The sequence below is a fragment of the Macaca nemestrina genome, chromosome X (genome assembly GCF_043159975.1).
Source record: "Macaca nemestrina isolate mMacNem1 chromosome X, mMacNem.hap1, whole genome shotgun sequence".
NCBI classification, from domain to species: Eukaryota; Metazoa; Chordata; class Mammalia; order Primates; family Cercopithecidae; genus Macaca; species Macaca nemestrina.
In genome coordinates, this window is record NC_092145.1 from 52,048,979 (window position 1) to 52,071,197 (window position 22,219).

At 39.7% G+C, this 22,219-nt stretch overlaps 2 protein-coding genes across 28 annotated transcripts in view; one reads left to right on the forward strand and one right to left on the reverse strand.

Annotated features, from left to right (window-relative positions):
* Positions 1–22,219, reverse strand: part of LOC105499779 (uncharacterized) — a 122,232-nt gene that overhangs the window by 30,179 nt on the left and 69,834 nt on the right. For 21 of the 27 annotated variants that reach the window (XR_011618276.1, XR_011618274.1, XR_011618272.1 and 18 more), the window contains 2 exons: positions 14,876–17,843; positions 11,275–14,504 (listed from right to left, as the gene is read on the reverse strand). The exons of 1 other annotated variant lie outside the window; for it this stretch is intronic. The gene's annotated coding sequence lies outside the window, so the exon portion shown is untranslated. Of the gene's footprint in view, positions 1–11,274; positions 14,505–14,875; positions 17,844–22,219 lie in introns of those variants that run through there. 5 more of the 27 variants (XR_011618275.1, XR_011618261.1, XM_071088768.1 and 2 more) reach the window with 5 other exon arrangements.
* Positions 238–5,183, forward strand: LOC112422911 (ras-related protein Rab-40A-like). The gene has a single exon (XM_071088763.1). The coding sequence runs from the start codon at positions 4,150–4,152 to the stop codon at positions 5,080–5,082; it is 933 nt and encodes a 310-aa protein (XP_070944864.1). The 5' UTR covers positions 238–4,149; the 3' UTR covers positions 5,083–5,183.

Here is a 22,219-nt window from a genome sequence, read left to right on the forward strand (position 1 = left end):
TCTATTTCTTTCCCTTTTTTACTAATAAATTCTGCTTTTATTATTAAAAGGAGTTCTTGTAAGCATAAGTGTCTCTTCAATGGTATAAAATTTCCCCTTCTTTAAGATTAAATATAAAATATTAATTAAAATATTCAAGGCAATAAAGTTAAATTCTAATGCCTGGCTGGGTGCAGTGGCTCACACCTGGAATCCCAGCACTTTGGGAGGCTGAGGTGGGTGGATCACATGAGGCCAGGAGTTCAAGACCAGCCTGGCCAACATGGTGAAACCCCATCTCTACTAAAAATACAGTAATTAGCCGGGTGTGGTGGCACATGCCTATAATCCCAGGTACTCAGTACGCTGAGGCACGAGAATCGCTTGAACCTGGGAGGTGGAGGTTGCAGTGAGCTGAGATTGCACCACTGCACTCTAGCCTGGACGTCACAGCGAGACTCTGTCCAAAAAAAAAACAAAAAAAGAAAAAGAAAAAAATTCTGATGCCTTTCTGTAGTCAATGAAATGGACCTGAAAGAAAGAGCCATAGTGAATTTTTAAAATGTACCCAAACTTTGAAAAAATGTTGCTGTTTTCCAAAAAATAAGTTAGTTGAGATGTTTCTTCATTATAGGAGGCAGAATGTTCTTCTCTTTTAAATTTCAGTTTTTGTTTTAGATCCAGGGGGTACACGTGCAGGTTTGTTACATAGGTATATTGTGGGATGCTAAGGTTTGGGATATGAATGATCTCATCACCTAGGTAGTGAGCATAGTACCCAATAGTTTTTCAACCCTTGCCCCACCTCTCCCCCCTCCTCCAGTAGTCCCCAGGGCTTGTTGTTGCTATCTTTATGTCCATGAGTCCCCAATGTTTAGTTTCCACTTATAAGTGAGAACATGTGGTATTTGGTTTTCTGTTCCTGTGTTAATTCACTTAGGACAATGGCCTCCAGATGCATCTATGTTGCTACAAGTGACATGATTTTTTTTTTATGGCTGTGATAAAATACTTTTGAACAGATTGTCAAAGGTACTGTGTATATGTTTATTAATTTGAAAAAGCATTCATTGTATTCTATTTTGTGGTAAAAACAGAAAATAAAAGAATTTAATCGACAGGGTATTTGTGTGTGTGTGTGTGTGTGTGCACATTTGTGTGTGTGTCTAGGTCTAGCTGTATCACTTCAAATACACACTCACAGATGCAGTTTTATCTTTAATTCAGACAGGGGCTGGAACCAATCTCAGTTTCATATATGCCAGAACATGACTGATACACGGAGATTGCTATCGTTAGGTGAATAATTCCAGAAAACTCTGGCTGAGATCTTTGTAGCTCACCTCCAACATCCCTCTCCCTTTCCCTGGGCCCCTTGTCTGAGACTTTCAAAGCTGTGATCCAGGTTCTGGCCATCAGGAGGCATCACAGCTATCTCCATTTTTTTTTTTTTTTAAAATGAGGACATATTGCAAAGAGTGACAAACTATGATGCCAGTTCTGTTTGAAAAATATATGTGTATTAAAGCTGGTCCATTGGCTGTGGACTCCAAATCTACATGGCATTCACTGATTTATCTCTTCCCTCCTCAGTATACGTTGTCCCGTGCACACTATAGAGAGGTCCCTCACAGAGAGTGGGGCATTTAGCCTCCATTGCCCCTGTATAGGCTTCCCAGACCTCCACCCATTCCTTTTCAGTCCTCCCTTCTCTAGGATCCTATGGACACAGTTGCCCAGACCCTGCTCCTGTGACCTCTATCCTCTCTGTCACCTTTCTTCAGCCCTGTAAGTGCTACTTGGTGTTTCATGCCCTGGAGCATATGTTTTTATAGTCTTGTTTTACATCTATCATTTTTTTCTTTCTAACATGGGAAGTGGATTTGGGTCTGCTCAGAGGCATGATGTTGAACAGCTTTTATTAGATTATGAAACATCCAAGAATGTAGAGAACATTCTGTCTCTAAAACTTTGAACTCAAGGCATATCAGAGAGAGATTTGCTTTCTTTATATGGATGTCTGTGTTCTCATTAGTAGAAACAGTGAAAAATGACTTTTCACAATGCCTTCTTAGCCCAGAGGCTCAGCCAGCCCCCACTTCTGTGTCTCAGCATTTAAAGGGCCATTGAATCCCACTTCATGCCATATACTCTCAACAGGTTTTCTCATTTGCTCCTTGGGACAGCTCTGTAAGGATGATACAGTCAGTTCTATCTCACAGATAATCAAGCTCAGGCTTTCACAGCCTAAGTCACCTTCCCAGGTAAGTGGCAGGATTGGAATGAGGTTTCATCCCTCACCCTCCCTAAACGACCCCAAGCACCCCCTTTTAGAAGATGGGCTTCCAGGGCTTGAGAAATGGTCAGATTCCACTCCCCTGCTATTGTGGCCCCACGGGTCCCCCACTCCACAACCCCTCTGGGTGATGAGGAAGACAGAGGAGGTGAAATCCTGCACTTTATGCCAAGAGACTGGGTATAGGACCGCATGAGTTGGCTGATCCCTTAAGTAGTGAGTGGGCTCAGGCAGAAGCTTAGGTGTTGGCCTTGCCACGGGTGAGTTGAAGAGAAGGAAAGTAACCTGCACTGAACTACTTTAAGCAAATACATTCTATATTTCATCTCCTTTATCCTAATGGCTGTTCAAGGTACCAATAATTATGATCATTATTCCAATCAGGGTGCTGTCTTTAAGGGAGTTTATATAAATCAGGGAGACAACTTTATTATCTCCTTATTGTCAGCTAACTCTGGAATTAATCTAAAGGCTTTTTTTTTCTCTATTTGCCCTGAAGCCTACAGAGAAATAGAAATGTTTTTCTTATCCTTTATTCACATGTTTGTTCTGTATTGATGAGTATTTAGAATGTTTCTCATTTTTTCCTTTTTAAAAAGATTTCAGCAATGCTATTTCAAATAACCACTTACCTGGCTATTTTGGACATGTGAACATTTTTTCCTCCATTACATGTGTAAACATCTATCCCTTGGGACTTGATTTCAATAATTTAAACTTCCTTATATGTGTCTGAGCATTCTCATTTCTTTAACCATCTTTGTACCTGTTGTTACAATATTTAAATGTATTTATAACTGATAAGTGTGTTTCCATTTCCTTGATGTATTTGGTCCCTCATCCCGCCCCCATACCCAGACACACACAGAACCACTTTTCACCTTTTCGTTTTTCAAATTTTTAAAAAATTCTTTTTCGCTTTTTTTTCTACATTTAAATTTTGTCAGATGATAGGTGATAAAAGGATATTTAGATGGTTTCATTTGCATTCCTTAATGTATTAGTGAGCTAGAATGCTTTTTCTTGTGATTACTGGCCATTTGTGTTTCTTCACCTGTGAACCATTTACATATTTTGTCAGTTTTGTTGTTTTGTTATAGGAGCTGTACATGTGTTAAACCTAAAACCCTTCACTGATGGATGCATGCGTTATTTCAACACATCTTTCTTGGGTGAATATTATTTATGAGACACTCTAGCAAAATCTATGTCCTAGATGTCTCTTCTGAGATCTTGGCTCTTATATTTATGGGAGATGTCCACCTGCAGCAAGAAAAGTATTAGTGCCCATGCAAACATGCGTGGCTTGTCAAGGATCACATGCACAGACAGTTCACACTTACTCCTAAACCCTGCATGGCCACAGAGTAAAAAGGATGTGTGGTGCATTATATGAGGAGAGCCCTGGATCAGGATTGTGATTTCTGTGATCTCTATAATAATGGCAATATTTTTTTAAATTACATAACATTTCTGAGTTTGCCTTTTCTGATTTGTAAAATGGAAACAATCATAGCTAACAAAGACAGCTGTTCTGAAAGCAAAAGAACAAAATATTTTAAGTGTCATACACAGTGTATAGGGTACCTACGGTACTCAACACATCTTAGTCCCTTTCCTATCCCATACCCGTCCTTCCTTTAAAGGAGATTCCTTTGACATAATCCAAAAGGCATGGTTCCATAATGATCATATGAAAATTTTAAGGGAAATGTATAGGTTTCCATGATTAATTAACTGCTGTGTCACTACTCTGTGCTGGGTAAGGAAAAGGAAAACAATCACTGAACCAGTTTCCTGGGTTTGTAAAAGAAATCCATCAAAGCCACCACCTCATTTCACTTTATTTCATAGACTTCCCCATCTCATTTTTTATGTTCTATGTTAATTTCTCAAGAAAAACAGGCCCGGCATTACCTCTGCGCACAACCCTGTGGGCCTGGCTCAGGTGGGAGTGCGGGGCCAGCAACATGAGCACCCTGGACAGCCCCGACCAGGCCTATGACTTCCTGCTGAAGTTCCTGCTGGTGGGCGACAGCGACGTAGGCAAGAGTGAGATCCTGGAGAGCCTGCAGGATGGCGCGGCCGAGTCCCCATACCGTCACCTGAGGGGGATTGACTACAAGACGACCACCATCCTGCTGGATGGCCAGCGGGTGAAGCTGAAGCTCTGGGATACGTCGGGGCAGGGAAGATTTTGTACCATATTCCGCTCCTACTCTCGTGGTGCACAAGGAGTGATCCTGGTCTACGACATTGCAAACCGCTGGTCTTTCGAGGGTATGGATCGATGGATTAAGAAGATCGATGAGCATGCCCCTGGTGTCCCTAAAATCCTGGTGGGGAATCGCCTACATCTGGCATTCAAGAGGCAGGTGCCCAGGGAGCAGGCCCAAGCCTACGCTGAGCGCCTGGGCGTGACCTTCTTTGAGGTCAGCCCTCTGTGCAATTTCAACATCATAGAGTCTTTCACGGAGCTGGCCAGGATCGTGCTGCTGCGGCACAGGATGAATTGTTTCGGGAGGCCGAGCAAGGTACTGAGCTTGCAAGACCTCTGCTGCCGCACCATCGTGTCCTGCACACCCATATACCTGGTGGACAAGCTCCCGCTCCCCAATGCCTTAAGAAGCCACCTCAAGTCCTTCTCCATGGCTAAGGGCCTGAATGCCAGGATGATGCGAGGCCTCTCCTACTCCCTCACCACCAGCTCCACCCACAAAAGGAGCAGCCTCTGCAAAGTGGAGATCGTCTGCCCACCCCAGAGCCCACCCAAAAACTGCACCAGAAACAGCTGCAAAATTTCTTAAGGAAGGCACCAAAAGGAAACAAGCTGGAATCGCTCCAGGAAGAACTCTGGTTACACCTGGAAGACAGAAGTCGGAAGTCGCATTCTAGATTCAAGAAATTAGTTTTCAGTTTCTCAAGGGAATCATGCTGCTTGGGAATGGTGTGATGCCTTCTGTCAATAAAAACACATTACGCAGTTTGACTTTGAATTTCTATGTGGATGTGCATGAAGCTTTCTTTTTAGACGTGTGTTTATAAACGGGAAATTAGTACTCTGCTCAACTCTTGGTAACATGAAATTTTGAATGTTACTTATATCATAATCACACTGCAACTTTTTCCTTAAAATTACTGCCTTTGTAAAAATGGTGATATGGCAGTGATGAGTATAAATTCAAGTAAATTTGAGAATCAATGATAGTGAGATAATTTAGTCATTGATATTACAAGAGGGGGCTTTTTGTAAACCTCCTTTTAAAGTCAAAGCACCAATTTATAAAACACTGCAGATGCATATAGAGATTGTATATAACAGATCTGTCCAGTTTGTGCATGAAATGGATTTGATAAAGTTTTTGCTATGTTATTTTACTACATTTGAGGATTAATTCGTGATTTATATGTATGTTTTTCTATAAATCTACTTTTTTTGTACAAGATGTTCTACAAGATATGAAGCTAAGGGAGGAAAACGCCAAAGATATCTCTAGTTATGTTGAACATAGCCAACATGGTTTCAATGGATCAGTAAGAAAAAACCATTTCAGTAAGGAATGAAATAAGTACTTATTTGAGAAAATGTTTCTTAACAATAAAAAGGTATATATTTTTCTCTTTTGGTAAAATGAAAAGAAAAAGAAAAATATACATAATGTAACCCCGCAAGATGAGGCTTTGCAGAAAAACATTGCAATAGAACATGGCAGGGCAGGCCCATTATAAGACTTTAGGTGAGTCATTTCCCCTGTACTGGCCAGTTTTGGTTAACAAATCTCAGATCAATATAGAGGTTAATGAGATCACATCTGGGAAAGCACTTCTGAGACCTTAGATGGGAAGGAAGAAGAACTGATTTCCACGTAGTTACTTTCCAATTTACATTGTGAATATTATAATAATCTATATTGGATGAACTGAGTAAATATAAGTCCTTGCACTCTTGTAACTGAATGACCATTTACTTGTGCATTGTCATAGGGTGATTATAACATAAAGTACCGCAGAAGGGCAGTATCTCTGGCCTCAGGAAGCCTTGGGGACTCACCCTTCCTGAACGCTGGCACTTTTCTGTCTCATGAATTTCCCACAACATTCCTGGGAGGTAGAGGATATAATTTCTACACCATCCTGTAGCTGAAGAAACAGTGATGTTTGCAGGTTAAGCAGCCTGGCTGGGGAGCATCCTGCCACTAAGTGGAAAAGCAGAGACCTGCACCCTATACACCCCCAGGCAGACTGTGATGCTGAGCTGCACATCACACCATAACCAAGTAAATCTTGCTTTCCTGCTGACCTGGGTCACTAATGAAATCTGTATCTTCAGCTCTGAAGCCAGTCTGCCAGTTCTGTCTCTCTTCTGAAAGACAGAGAACCTTGTCAGACCTAAATTTCCTACTCTGTAGACAAGGGAGTGCATCTGGGCCAGTACTTTAGAAACTGGAGTCTCCAGACAGCTCTGATGTCAAGAAGAACATGCACTCTCAGAGGGACAGGGGTCATGCTGAGGGTGAATACTTGAAGGAGCAGGCCCTAAACACATGCAGATCGGGGATGCATACAGTCTTTAATAGAAATTACCAAATCAACCTGGAAAGAGGTTGTACTAAGTGACATCCCCACCACCAATATGAAACAGGGTAGACTTCCCTGCATGCCTACCTTACTAGAATCCTGAATGGTTTCTTTTTATACTTTGATGATATGACAGGTGGAAATTCTTTCATTGTCATTATATTTAATTTGGTGTTCAGATAACTTAAAAAATTCCCTAGTATACAAAATGCTCTGATAATCATCATTGCATTATATTTTTATTGCAAACTGGTCCATTTTCATATGTAGCCTAAAAACAATGAGCAACAGGCACATTAGCCTGCAAGTTCTCCTAGAGCTACTGGTGGCATTATGGTTCCAGGGTGTGTTTGTGGCCTCTGGGGGATACTGATGGCAGTGTGTTTGTCTAGAAGATTAAGAACATCTCTCTGTGATATTAGTTGAATTCAGTATTAGAGAAGAGCTGGAGTCTTTTTAAATGACACAAGAGCTGGACCACAACATGCTTCTGAGCAGGCTGTAATACTGTCCCTGTGATGGAAAGCAAGTCTTTCCATGATCTCACCTGCTCAAGTCAGGGTGGATCCCTCCAGGATGTAAGGTATGGCAGTCGGCCTAAATCTGCTTCTGAACACTGAAGCTGAGTGCTCCTATCTTCCTGACATCAGTTACAGAGACTGGAGAAGCTGTATCTTCTCAGATACCAAAACCATGGGTTCAGTCACCTGTGTGAGGAGCTCGGTGCTAGAAGATAAAATACCAGTACCTGTTTGACACATCGTGCATCTATCCATTCATCTGTCCATCCATTCATCCGTCTGTCCATCCATCCATCCATCCATCCATCCCCATAGTTAACAGGCATTAAGGTCAAATGACACCATCCTTCTGGTTAAGCTTTAGACTTCCCCAGAATAGAAACAAGGAAGTAAGGGGGTTGTGGTGAACTCAGTTTCTAGACCTAAGAAGAGATGGCTCCTTCTCATTAATATTTCCATCCTGAGAGAGCCTCTTATCATTGATAATTTCAAAACATAATTTAAAAACCCTGGACCCCTCTCTACAACCCTAGTTACTGTTCTCTTTACATATATTCTCCCATTGCAACCAAAGTTCTATGAAGAATTCTCAATACTCAACTCATCCCTTTATACCTCCCTCCACCTCAGTCCTCATTCCTCATCTAATGGTGCTTTGTTACCGCACCCCTCCACTGAAATGAACCCCATCAAAACCAACAGCCACGCCTTTGTCCCATTTATAGATCAAGACTGTTGAAATGAACATCTATCTGGAGACAAAGCTTCACCTGCAATGCCAAAATTCAGTTGCTTTTGTATAGACAAAGATTTTATGGCAATGCTATATTTACCTAAAAGCTAGCATTGTAAAATAGCTTCCATAGAGTCAGTCAGATAATGTGAAGGCTGTGCTACAGGAACTGTGCTGTCAATTGAAGTACAACATTTCCCCAACATATCCCATAATATTGCTTCAATAAAAGGAATGTTGCAAATAGATTTACTGCATGTTAGCAATATTTTTATGATCACTTAAATTCTGTTTATTGTTTTATTTCTTTCTGAAGGAATTACTAAGTATACAATGTAATCACCTGAAATTAAAATGTTGTTTCAAAATTTGTCATGGTTAAATATATTGCCTAAAAGCATTGTCTGATTGTTTAATATGCCATAATTAGGTAATATAACGGTGGTGAAATATAATAGTAGAGAGAGGGAACTCCTGCAATCTCCTGATTAGGTCAGAATTCTACTGCACCACACAAATCATAATGCTGGAATTCCTTTTGGAATGTTTCCATTTGGTAAACTATCCCAACTATATGATAAGTGTACATAATTCCATACTGATATAAATAAGTGTTTCAATTGAAAAAGAAATGGATCAGAGAAGACAAATTGTCTCAATCAAATAATTCTAAATAATATATATATGGCTACCCCACAGTTCATGAGGTGAAGTTTAATTCTGTCCTCTACCTCCTAAGAACAGGGCTTAGTGACTTACTTCTACAGAAAAGAGTATAGGAATGTGAAATAGTTACCACACACTGGAGAAATTTGGCAAACAGTACCTTAACCAAGTGATGAAGGTTAACATCACCATTGATATCATATGGGTAGCATGTAAACCCATATATGGTGTGATAAAAAGGGCAATTCATCTCTGTGGTATTCCTTCTGAAAACCCACAACCTCAGTCTAATAATGAGAAAAACAAGTTAAGCCTGTACTTATGAAATCAGGCTTATGAAAATACTCTGGCCATACCTCAAATGGTTAACAGGGAATTACCATATGACACAGCAATTCCACTCCTAGGTACATAGCCAAAAGAAATATGTCTACATAAAAACTCGTACCTGAATGTATACAGGATCATCATTCAAAATAGCTAAAGAGTGGAAAGAACCCAAATGCTCATCAATTGATACATGGATAAAATGGGGTATATTCAGCAATAAATATGGATGAGGTATTGATATATGCTGCAACACAGATTCTGAAAACATTATGTAAAGTGAAAGAAGCCAGATGCAAAAGACCCAATATTTTTTGATTTCATTTATGTAAAATGTCAAAAACAGGCAAATCCACGGAGAAACAAAGCATATCTGTGATTGCCTAGGGTTGGGGGTGGGCACAGGGTTAACTGCATTCAAGCAGGATGGGTAATCTTAGGATGATGAAAACATCTGAAACTCAACTATGAAGTCCCAGCTACAGCAATCAGACAAGAGAAAGAAACAAAGGGCATCCAAATTGGAAAAGAAGTCAAATTATCCTTGTTTGCAGATGACGTGATCTTATATTTGGAAAAACCTAGACTCCATCAAAAAACGATTAGAACTCATAAACAAATTCAGTATAGTTGCAGGATACAAAATCAACATACAAAAATCAGTAGCGTTTCTATAGGCCAGTCAACAGTGAACAATCTAAAAAATAAATTTAAAAGTAATCCCATTTACAATAGCCATAAATAAAATTAAATACACAGGAATTAACCAAAGAAGTGAAAGACCTCTGTAATGAAAACTATAAAACACTGATGACAGAAATTAAAGATGACACCAAAAAATGGAAAAGTATTTCATGTTCATTGATTGGAAGAATCAATATTGTTAAAATGTCCATTCTACTCAAAGCAATCTACAGATTCAATACAATCCCTATCAAAATACCAATGACATTCTCCACAGAAACAGAAAAAAAAATCCTAAAATTCATATAAAATCACAAAAGACCCAGAATACCCAAAGCTATCTTCAGCAAAATGAACAAAACTGGAGGAATCACAATACCTGACTTCAAATTATGCTACAGAGCTATATCACCAAAACAGCATGGTACTGGCATAAAAACAGACACACAGACCAGTAGAATAGAATAAAGAACCCAGAAACAAATCCACACACCTACAGTGAACCCATTTTCAACAAAGAACCTACACTGAGGAAAAGACAGTCTCTTCAATAAGTGGTGCTGGGAAATCTGGAAATCCATATGCAGAAGAATGAAAATAGACCTTCTACTTCTTGCCATATACAAAAATTAATATTGGTTAAAGGCATAAATCTAAGACCTCAAACTATGTAACTACAAGACTTTGGGGAAACTCTCCAGGACATTGGTCTAGGCAAGGATTTCTAGAGTAATACCCCAATACAGGCAACCAAAGCAAAAATGGACAAATGGGATCACATCAAGTTAAAAAGCTTTTGCACAGCAAAGGAAACAATCAACAAAGTGAAGAGAAAACCCACAGAATGGGAGAAAATATTTGCAGACTACCCATTTGACAAGGGATTAATAACCAGAATGTATAAGGAGCTCAAATAACTCTATAGCAAAAAATAACTAAACTGATTAAAAGGTGGGAAAAATATTTGAATAGACATTTCTCAAAAGAAGACATACAAATGGCAAACAGGCATATGAAAAGGTGCTCAACTTCATTGATCATCAGAGAAATGCCAATCCAAACTACAACAAAATATCATCTCACCCCAGTTAAAATCGCTTATATGCAAAAGACAGGCAATAACAAATGCTGGCAAGGATGTGGAGAAAAGGGAACCCTTTTACACTGTTGGTAGGAATGTAAGTTAGTAAAACCACTATGTAGAACAGTTTGAAAGTTCCTCAAAAAAACTAAAAATTGAACTTCCATATGACCCGCAATCCACTGCTGGGTATATACCCAAAAGAAAGGAAATCAGTATATTGAAGACACATCTGCACTCTCATGTTTGTTGCCGCGCTATTCACTTTAGCTAACATTTGGAAGCAACCTAAGTGTCCATCAAGAGGTGAATGGATAAAGAAAATGTGGTACATATACACAATGGAGTACTAGTCAGCCATCAAGAAGAAAGTGATTCAGTCATTTGCAAAAATATGGATGGGACATTGCATGTTCTCACTTATTTCTGGGAGATAAAAATGAATGCAATTGAACTCATGGAGATAGAGAATAGAAGGATGGTTACTAGAGGCTGGGAAGGGTGGTGACAGGCTGGCGGGGAGGTGGGTATGGTTAATGAGTACAAAAAAATTGGAAAGAATGAGTAAGACCTAGTACTTGGTAGCACAACAGGGGGACAATAGTCAATAATAATTTAAGTGTGCATTTCAAAATAACTAAAAAAGTATAATTGCATTGTTTGTAACACAAAGGATAAATGCTTGAGGGGATGGATACCTAATTTTTAATGATGTGGTTATTACACATTCCCTACCTGTACCAAAATATCTCATGTATCCTCCAAAATATATATGCCTATTATGTACCCACAAAAATCAAAAATAAAAGATTTTTAAACCCTCAATTATGAAGATCATTGCACAACTCTATATACATTTACTAAAAATCACAAAATTCTATCTTCAAATACATGCATTTTATTGTCCATAAACTATACTACAAGAAAGCTATTTAAAAATATGATATTGCCCTGGTCTTCTGTTGTACCACAGTAGTGACCAAACTTTTTCATACAAAGGCCATGATGCACATGTTTTATATAAACATGAATGCATGTAAAACGGTAGCTGTATCCCAGCCCTGGTGACTGCTTGTCATATGTTCCTCCAAGGATTTTCCCCTCCTAACACCATCCCACATGTTACTTCAGGTTTTACTTGCATGTAAAATTTGATTTTCATTTGATCACTTCCACATGTTCCAACTGTGGCAGTGCCTTGAGAGTGGATCCACAACAAAGTGTAGGGCATTTACTGTCTAACAGGATGTCATTACTATTACTTTCTTCACTCCCCTGTGTGTTTTCTTGCATGACTTCACTTAGGGAGTCTAAATAGCACTACCTTTATGGGTGTCAGTGTGGCAATATTTATCAAAAACCTACATATGTACACACTGTTTGCACCAACAATTAACCATGTACAAGTTTATCTTCAGAATGTAGGGAAGGATGTGGATAAGGATATGGTAAAAATAACTGCCATTCTGACAATTCCCTTCCTTTACTTCTGGGCCCTGTGAAGCCTGAAAGAACCAGTCCTTCAAGATGAATCCTGGGTGTTTAACCGGGCCTAAATTCAAATTAGAGCCAAGTGGCCATTTGCTGACTAAAGGTCACACATTACTTCGAGTTTCCAGAAAACCTGCAAGTCTGCTTAACTTTGGGACTTTCATAGCTGCCTGTTCCTTTTTATGGTGCTTAAACCAACCAATAAGCTTTCACCTATGTCAACCAATCGGAACTAAGCAAGTTGGAATCCTTCATTTGCATAAGTTGATCTGAGTGGGACCCTGGGTGGGAATTTTCTTCATAAAAGACAAACCTGGCCGGGCACGGTGGCTCACGCCTGTAATCCCAGCACTTTGGGAGGCCAAGGCGGGCGGATCACGAGGTCAGGTAACACGGTGAAACCCCGTCTCTACTAAAAATACAAAAAAAATTAGCCAGGCGTTGTGGAGGGCGCCTGTAGTCCCAGCTACTTGGGAGGCTGAGGCAGGAGAATGGCGTGAACCCGGGAGGCAGAGCTTGCAGTGAGCGGAGATCGAGCCACTGCACTCTAGCCTGGGTGAAAGAGTGAGACTCCGTCTCAGAAAAAAAAAAAAAAAAAAAAAAAAGACCTTCCCTTTGTTCTCTGGAACACACCTTCATTTTATACTGAAGGCTACATCTCTCCGATTTGCAAACTATTCACTGGAATAAAGTCTCTTTCCTCTAAATTCCTTTTCAGAGAACTTTTGTTCTCAACCTGAATTTAGGAAGGGAGAGCAAATGAGATGCAAAGCCATGAAGGAAAAGAAGGAAGCAGAGGAAAATGTGGTTGCAAGCACACACACAATCACGCCAGCACATACACAATCGCGTGCACACACATTTATACATGGACCAGGTTCTTTTTATCACAATACTAGTATTCTTCTATGACAGTTTGGTGGGTTCCAAGAGGACACATTTGGCTCACCAGTCCAAACAGCCACAGGAACTGTGCCTGGAACTGTGCCCTTCAGCGGAGCACAGACTTTGAAAAGATGCCATCGACACAGTGTTGACAATAGGGAGTATCAGAACACTCTGAATAACATGGAGTTCTGAAAATTATGTTACATCCACAGGATGAAATTCTAGGTAGGCAATAAAATGAGTTATAATGAAGACAATGATGAGAGGTAATTTTCTGCCTATCAGATTAGCTACCATGCCCACTATTTCAATGTATGTAGAAACAGGCACTTTCATACTGTGATGTTAGTGTTACTGAGCAATGGGCTTGCTCACCAATGCACACAGAAGCCAATACTATGGCACTAGCACTTGAGGAAAGAAAAAGCTTTATTGCAACACTCAAATCTGTTTCCTCGAGCTGGGGTCTGGAGGCAGAGAGTAACTATGAGGGACATAGGGAAATGCAACGACACATGATCTGATTGGATCATGCAAAGAAGTGGTGCCGAGTCCTTGGCTTTTAAGTTTATACTGGGAAAAAACCAGGGAACCTCTCATTTCTCATTTTGGTCCTCATTTCTCAATCTGAATACTTAGGTTCCACATGTGGTTGACATTTTCTGTTCTGGCCAGCTCCAGGTTCACCAATCAGGCATACGTGGTTCATTTGGGCATGCTCAGGTTATATGACTTGCAACCTGGGTATCCACTGCATCTAAAAAACAACTCATCACTTTGTTACAAAGTCAAAGCATATTGAACGGTTCTGTGGTTACATTAGGAATGTAAATTAGTAGTAGTATTTTGAACCATTATGTTAAAATAAAATGTTCTAATTTCCAGGGTTTTGAAAGGACTCTTCAGGAGCTTATAAAGAAATGCTTTAAAAGATATTTGCATATATAAAAGCTGGTGTTAAGTATACTATTATCTGTAATAGAAACTATATTAAAAGGAATTAAATTTTCACCACTAGAGTACTGGGAAAATAAAGTTTAGGGCATCATATGATAAAACACCAACTCCATACAAAAAATTGAAATTGAATTTGAAAGATGGTTATAATAAGGGCAAACACAGGTTACAAAAGTCCTAAGTAGTACGGCCGAGTGCAGTGGCTTACGTCTGTAATCCCAGCACTTTGGAAGACAGAAGTGGGCGGTTCCCTTGAGCTCAGGAGTTCGAGACCAGCTTGGGTAACATGGTGAAATACCATCTCTACAAAAAATACAAAAATTAGTCAGGGGTGGTGGCTCACACCTATAGTCCCAGCTACTTGGGAGGCTGTGGCTGGAGGATTGCTTGAGCCTGGGAGGCAGAGGTTGCAGTGAGCTGCGATTGCACCACTGCACTCCAGCCTGGGTGACAAGAGAAAAACCCCACAAAAGTCATAAGTAGTTCTGTATCTATTTTTGCTTGTATAGGTCTATTGCTATATATCTATAGGTCTGAAAGCATAAAAATGAAAATGATTTTTTAAATTCCTCTCAAATATAGCTTTCTCTTTAGCATAGTAAGAGGCTGGACTTTCTGTTTGGCCATCAGTATCCCTGAACACTGGATATACCTCCTTTTCCACCCAGACTTACGGAAAGCTCTGTGGGGTGGGCTTGGGCCACAGCCCCTTCCTCCCACTTTCCTGCTCCCGGATGTTCAAGCTGCAGTTTAGGCTTCTGTCACGAGGGGGCACTAACGTAGCACCATTATCATACTGCAAAGCAATATATACAATGAGCAAAAAGAAATACGATACCTCCCTTAAAACACAGCTTGTGAAACTATGTTCAGAATTATTCTGTCTGAAAAAACTGACAGTTGCAAAACAAGACTAAATAAATATACTCTGGGGCATCCATACGATGAAACACCAGGTAGCTCTAGCACACATTGGGAGCCACCGGCCGGCATAGGACAGCACAGGGGCAGGCGTAAGGTGACTGAGAAATGATGAGGGAGGTGGAACTGAGTCTGGGTGGCTGTGTCCACAGTGTCCCAGAGAGGGTATGACTAAGAGTGGGTGGGAGAGGGTCTGGGAAACCTGTACAGGAGTCAGGTAATGGAGGGCGAACTGCCTGCTCTCTGGGAGGGAGGGACCCCTCTATAGTGTGGAAACCTCAACCTACCCTGAGGAAGGAAAAGATAAATCAGTGAATGCGATATAGATTCTTGGGTCACCATAATGCAACTGCTTTAAAATATATATTATATATACACAATATATAATAAATATAAATAAAATAAAAATTCATAAATATATTTTGTATAAATCCATAAATATATTTTATATAAATAAATTAAATAAATAAAAATATATGAATTTTTGCACACAGAATTATGATCATGGTAAACAAACCATTTTAAGTCCTTCGTTACTCTTTACAAAATGTACTCCTTTTTATTAAAAAAAAGATGGATGCCATCTGGTGGCCAGAAACAGGATTGCATCTCTGTCAGACAAGGGCCTCGGTAAGAGGGAAAGAGGGATGATGGAGTTTGGGAACTTGGCTCCAAGAAGCTGGAGTTTTCCGGAATTATTCAGCTCATGGTAGCTGTCTCTCTGTATCCACTATTTTCTGGGATATCTAAAACTGATACTGGTTCCATCCCCTGTCTGAATTGAAGGTAAATCTGCACCTATGTTTATTTGGGTGATAGAGCAAAAGACACACACACACACACACACACACACACACACATACACACACAGACATTATCAATTCCATTTTTATCTACTTTGTCTCAAACAACGAATGTACTTTCAAATTAATGAAATACATTACAATTACTTTTGCCAATCTATTCAAAAGTATTTATTGAAATGCTTTTTTCCCTAAATACAAAATTTCAAACAATATATAAAAGTATATTTATAAATTGAAATGACTCTGCATCTACCCTCTGACCCAAAGGGTCTGTTGTCAACAGAATGGTGCATACTCTCCAGATGTGTCCCTGTAGGTGAGGTACACACAAACATGTTCACTCACACACAATCTGTTCCAAAAGTGAATCACAGTACTAATTTTTTTTGCAACTTGTTTCTTCCACATAATATTCTTTTGAAGATTTATATTTGCATCTTATTAGTACTTTCAGTTTTGACAAATTTTAACATGTTTATTGTTCATGTATATTTTAATGAGAATGTTCTGTTGAAAATAGTTGCCAGTCATTTTGTTACAGAATGTGGTTCACAAATCATAGATACTAACCCAGTATCTGAGGTGTAGTTTGCAAATGTTTTCTCCCTTATGTTAAAAAATGCTTAGCCTTATTTTTATTGAGAAAGTGTTTTAAATGTCAATAATGTGACAAAAAATATACAGGTCATAATTTAAAAAGAAAAAATGTTGAACACCACCATGAGGAGAAGACGCTATCAGCCTGCAGGGAGATTACAATATTCAGAGCCCTGGAGATATCAAGAGAAAATGATACAACTTTGGAGTATTCCAGAGTTAGCTAATGATCACAGGACAACTAGGTTGTTTCCCTGACTTACATAAACTCCCCTAAAGACAGCACACTGATCTGAATAATGGTCAGAATGATGAGTATTTTAAATGGTTGTTAGGATTAAAGGAGATGAGCTGTAAATTGCATTTGCTTACAGTAGTTCAGTGCATGTTACTTTCCTTCTCTCCAGCTTACCTGTCCGAAGGCCAATACCTGAGCTTCTGCCTGAGCCCACTCACCACTTCAAGGATTAGCCAACTCATGTGGCCCTACACACAGATCTCATGGCACAAAGTGCAGGATTTCACCTCTTCTGTCTTCCTTATCATCCAGAGGAGTTGTGGAGTGAGGACCTGTGGGGCCACAATATCAGGGGGGAATCTGACCATTTCTCAAGCCCTGGAAGTCCGTCTTCTAAAATGGAAGTTGCTCAGGGTTCTCTAGGGAGGGTGAGGGATGGAATCTCATTCCAACCTTGCCACTTACCTGGAGAGGTGACCTAGACTCTGTGAGCCTGAACTTAGTCATCTGTGAAATGGGACTGACCATACCATCTTTACAGAGCTGTCCTGAGGGGTAAATGAGAAAACCTCTTGAGAATATATAGCATGGAGTGGGACTTCAATGGCCCTTTAAATGCTGAGACATAGAAGTGGGGGCTGGCTGAGCCTCAGGGCTAAGGCAGGCATTGTAAAAAGTCATTTTTCATTGTTTCTCTCCTAATGAGAACACAGACATCCATATAAGGAAAGCAAATCTCTCTGATATGATTCGAATTCAAAGTTTTAGAAACAGAATGTTCTCTACATTCTTGGGTGTTTCATAAAATCTGGTCAACATCATGCCTCTGAGCAGAACCCAATCCAGTTCCCAATGCTGGGAAGACAGGTGTGTCTTTGAACTTACCTGATGAGCTCTGTGATAGGTCTGGCCAGGAATGCAAGGTTTGGTGTTTGCCTAGTGGCTGCTCCTGGCTTACTTGGTATTTTAGTATATTTATAGAAAAATTCTGTACTCATCCTACAGTCAGCTGTGCAGGAGTCCTCAGATCATGCATGATCCAGCCACATCACACCAGGATTTCAGCCACCTGCTGCCTCCCTTGAAGGACAAAAATCCAAGAGTTACTAGCATTTCTTTCATACAATGTCCATTCTTTCATTTACTAACAAGTAAATATATATTGAGCTCAAAACCCCTATTAGTTCATTGGAAGGGTCTCGTGTTCTCCAAAGTGGAAATAAGAATGTAAGAAGGGAAATAAATATATGGACAACTTCAAGGGATAAACCTGAGATAAGACAGCTTCTTCACATTAATTTGAAAACTTGCTGAAGTTTCATGGAATTGAAGATTTTTTAAAGTCTCTCATTAAACCCTTCATTCCTATACAGTCACAGAATCTTTCTCTCTATAAATGTATCTGTCTGTATCTCTAGGTCTCTGTCTTCCCTTTCAAATTCAAAGTACTGAAAGAATTTTCTGCATTCTCTGTTAACATTCTTCACTTCCCATGGTCCTTATCCCATCGCACTGTGATGTCTGTTTCCAGGATTGCAACAAACATGATCTCACCAAGGTTAAAATTCACCTTTTGGTCACTAGGTTCAGTTGTGTTTTGTTTTTTTTTTTTGTTTGTTTGTTTTGTGTGTGTGTGTGTGTGTGTGTGTAAATATATTATCATAATTAGTATTCCTTTTTAAAAGTAATCTCCTAAAACATGCATGCTTGTACAGACTACTTCTTCCACCTATCAACAGAGCTTTCACAGTCTCCCAGGCTCTGGAGCATGATGTACTGGACACAAATATAAGCTGTCTCACTCCCTAACTGTACAGTCTCAGACAGAGTCCATATTCTCTCTGTCATCAGTTTTTCATCTATAAAACAGAGATTAGCCACAGTTTCTACCTTGTAAGGGTGCTGTGAAAATTTGATGACTCAATACATAAATGCATATGGTATATAAGAAATGTAGTCATTTCTCTTTATATATTTTATTGGCATTAGTATCACTGTAGTCATAAAAATAGGATATAAAGTTTATTCACAAGGAATGCCGTTTGTGGTTTGTTAGTGAGTGTATAAATTTTCTAGGACTGCCATATCAAATTACATAAATTTATTATTTCAGAGTTCAAAAGTACAAAACCAAGGTCTAGACAGGGCCAACTCTTTCTGAAGACTCAGGGGAGAATCCTTCCTTTCCTCTTCCATCTTTTGGTGGTTCCTGCTTTATAGTTCCAATCTCTTCCTCCATCTTTACATGGCCTTTCTCCCTGTCTGTGTCAAATATGCCTCTCCTTTCTTTTATAATGATGCTGGCAATTGGATGATCATATCTTTAGGTCTTTAGCTTGATTAGATTTGCAAAGATTCTATTTCCAAATAAGGTATAGTAGGTGTTAGAATTAGGACATATTTTTGAGGAGACACAATTCAACCCATTACAGTGAGGCAAGCAAGTTACAAAACTAAATGTAAGATGAAGTATCTTTTGTATGTAAATATATAAATGCACCCATACTTACATATGTACATATATATTTACCTGCAAAAGAAAACTTCTGGAAGAATATAATGTAGGTGAAATCACTACAAGGGCTTATCTTGGGGTGGCAGGATTTGGGGTATTATTTTTTTTCTTTTTTTTTCTCTTTTGAGATGGAGTTTTGCTCTTGTCACCCAGGCTGAAGTGCAGTGGCGCGATCTCGGCTCCCTGCAACGTCACCCTCCCGGGTTCAAGCGATTCTCCTGCCTCAGCCTCCTCAGTAGCTGGGATTATAGGTGCCTGCCACCATACCCAGCTAATTGTTTTGTATTTTTAGTAGAGACGGGGTTTTACCATGTTGGTCAGGCTGGTCTCGAACTCCTGATCTTAGGTGATCTGCCGTCGTTGGCCTCCCAAAGTGCTGGGATTACAGGCGTGAGCCACCATGCCCAGCTATTTTTTCTTTTCTATATCTTCTATTTTTACCTATAATAAGCACTATTCCTCTTGCAATTACACAAATATTAAAATGTCTGGAAAACATAACCATTCTGTGTTCCCAACCACAAGAAAACTATTTACTTCAGAACAGGAGTATCCCTAAGGCAGGAAGGGAGATAAGGTATTTCCACAGTATTACTGAACATATTTTTTCCAAATTCAACACTACACAGAATACTATCAATATTTAATTGTCGGCTGGGCACGGTGGCTCACGCCTGTAATCCCAGCACTTTGGGAGGCAGAAGTGGGTGGATTACCTGAGGTCAGGAGTTCGAGACCAGCCTGACCAACATGGTGAAACCCCGTGTCCACTAAAAATACAAAATTAGCTGGGCGTGGTGGTGCATGCCTGTAATCCCAGCTACTTGGCAGGCTGAGGCAGGAGAATTGCTTGAATCTAGGAGGCGGAGGTTGCAGTGAGCCAAGATTGCGCCATTGCACTCCAGCCTGGGCAATAAGAGTAAAACTTGGTCTATTAATTAATTAATTAATTAATTAATTAAAGGTCTGCCTACTTAACTGAGAAAAAACAGGAAACCTTAATTTGTTTAGTTGTGCTGCTATGCCCTGATCTTATTGGATGAAAGGCAGCTGCTCATACTGGTTAGATATAGGGGCTTGAGAGCCACACAGCCAATGTTCAAATCTAAGTCTCGACACTTGCTAGCCCTGCCTTCACTGTGCCTCAGTTCCCTTATGTTTAAAGGCAGGCAACAATACCTCCTCCTTACAGATGATGCTGAGGATTAAATAACTATAGGTTTAGCTCTTACAACAGTGTCAGGAACTGAGGATGTCAATAACAAATATTAACCTTTTAAAAAATCAGTGTTAACGTATTGCCATTTATATTATTATGTGAATTTTTATTGATTGGCATAGATTGCCATTCATATTACGATGTCTGTTAAAAAAAAAGCCATTTGCACAGCTGTAAGTAGGATATCATCTCACGGCATTCCTAAATATGCATCGTTATATTTGCATAATAGAATTTATGAAAAAAATATATAGTCACGCACCACATAACAACATTTCAAATGATGAAGGACCACATATTCAACAGCAGTCCAAGATTACAATGGAGCTGAAAAATTCTTGTTGCATGTAAATTCTTGTTGTAACTGTCGTAGTTCAATGCATTCCTCACGTGTTTGTGGTGATGCCCATGTACACAAACCTACTGTGCTGCCAGTTCTATAAAAGTATAGCACATACAATTGTGTACAATACATAATACTTGATAATGATAATAAATGACTATGTTGCTGGTTTATGTGTTTATTATACTACACATTTTATCATTATGTTAGAGCATACTCTTCTACATATTAAAAAAGTTAACTGTAAAACAGCCTAGGCAGGTCCTTCAGGAGGTATTCAAGAAGAAGGCATTGCTATCATAGGAGATGACAGCCCCATGCATGTTACTTTGCTCCCAAAGACCTTCTGGTGAGACAAGATGTGGAGATGGAAGATAGTGATATTGATGATCCTGACCCTGTGTAGGCCTAGGTTCATGTGTGTGTTTGTGTCTTAGTTTCTAACAAAAAAAGTTTTAAAAAATTAATAGCAAAAAGCATATAGAATAAAGATATAAAGAAAGCAAATGGCCAGGCATGGTCGCTCATGCCTGTAATCCCAGAACAGGCCGAGGTGGGAGGATCCATTGAGCCCAGGAATTTGAGACCAGCTTGGGCAATATAATGAGCCCTGGTCTCTACATACATACATACATACATACATACATACATACATACATAAGTACACAAACAAACAAACAAACTAGCTGAGTGTGGTGGTGCATGCCTGTATTTCCAGATACTGAGGAGGCTGAGGCAGGAGGATCGCTTGAGCCTGGGGGGTAGAGCCTGTTGTGAGCCAAGATCAGGCCACTGCACTCCAGTCTGGGCGACAGAGCAAGAAAGTGTCTCAACAAAAAAAAGGAGGCCGGGCGCCGTGGCTCAAGCCTGTAATCCCAGCACTTTGGGAGGCCGAGGCGGGCGGATCACGAAGTCAGGAGATTGAGACTATCCTGGCTAACACGGTGAAACCCCGTCTCTACTAAAAATACAAAAAAAAAAAAAAAAAAAAAAAAAAAAAAAATTAGCTGGGCGTAGTGGCGGGTGCCTGTAGTCCCAGCTACTCGGGAGGCTGAGGCAGGAGAATTGCTTGAATCTGGGAGACGGAGGTTGCAGTGAGCCAAGATCACACCACTGCACTCCAGCCTGGGCAACAGAGCTGGACTCCGTCTCAAAAAGAAAAAAAAAAAAAAAAAAGGAAAGAAAATATTTTTTATAGCTCTACAATGTGTTTGTGTTTTAAGCAAAGTGTTATTACCAAAGAGCAAAAAGTTAAAAAAAAAATAAAAAATTATAAAGTAAAAAGGTTACTGTAAATGTAGTATTGAATTTATTATTAAATTTAGTGTAGCCTAAGTATACAGTGTTTATAGAGTCTATGGGAGTGTACAGTAACATCC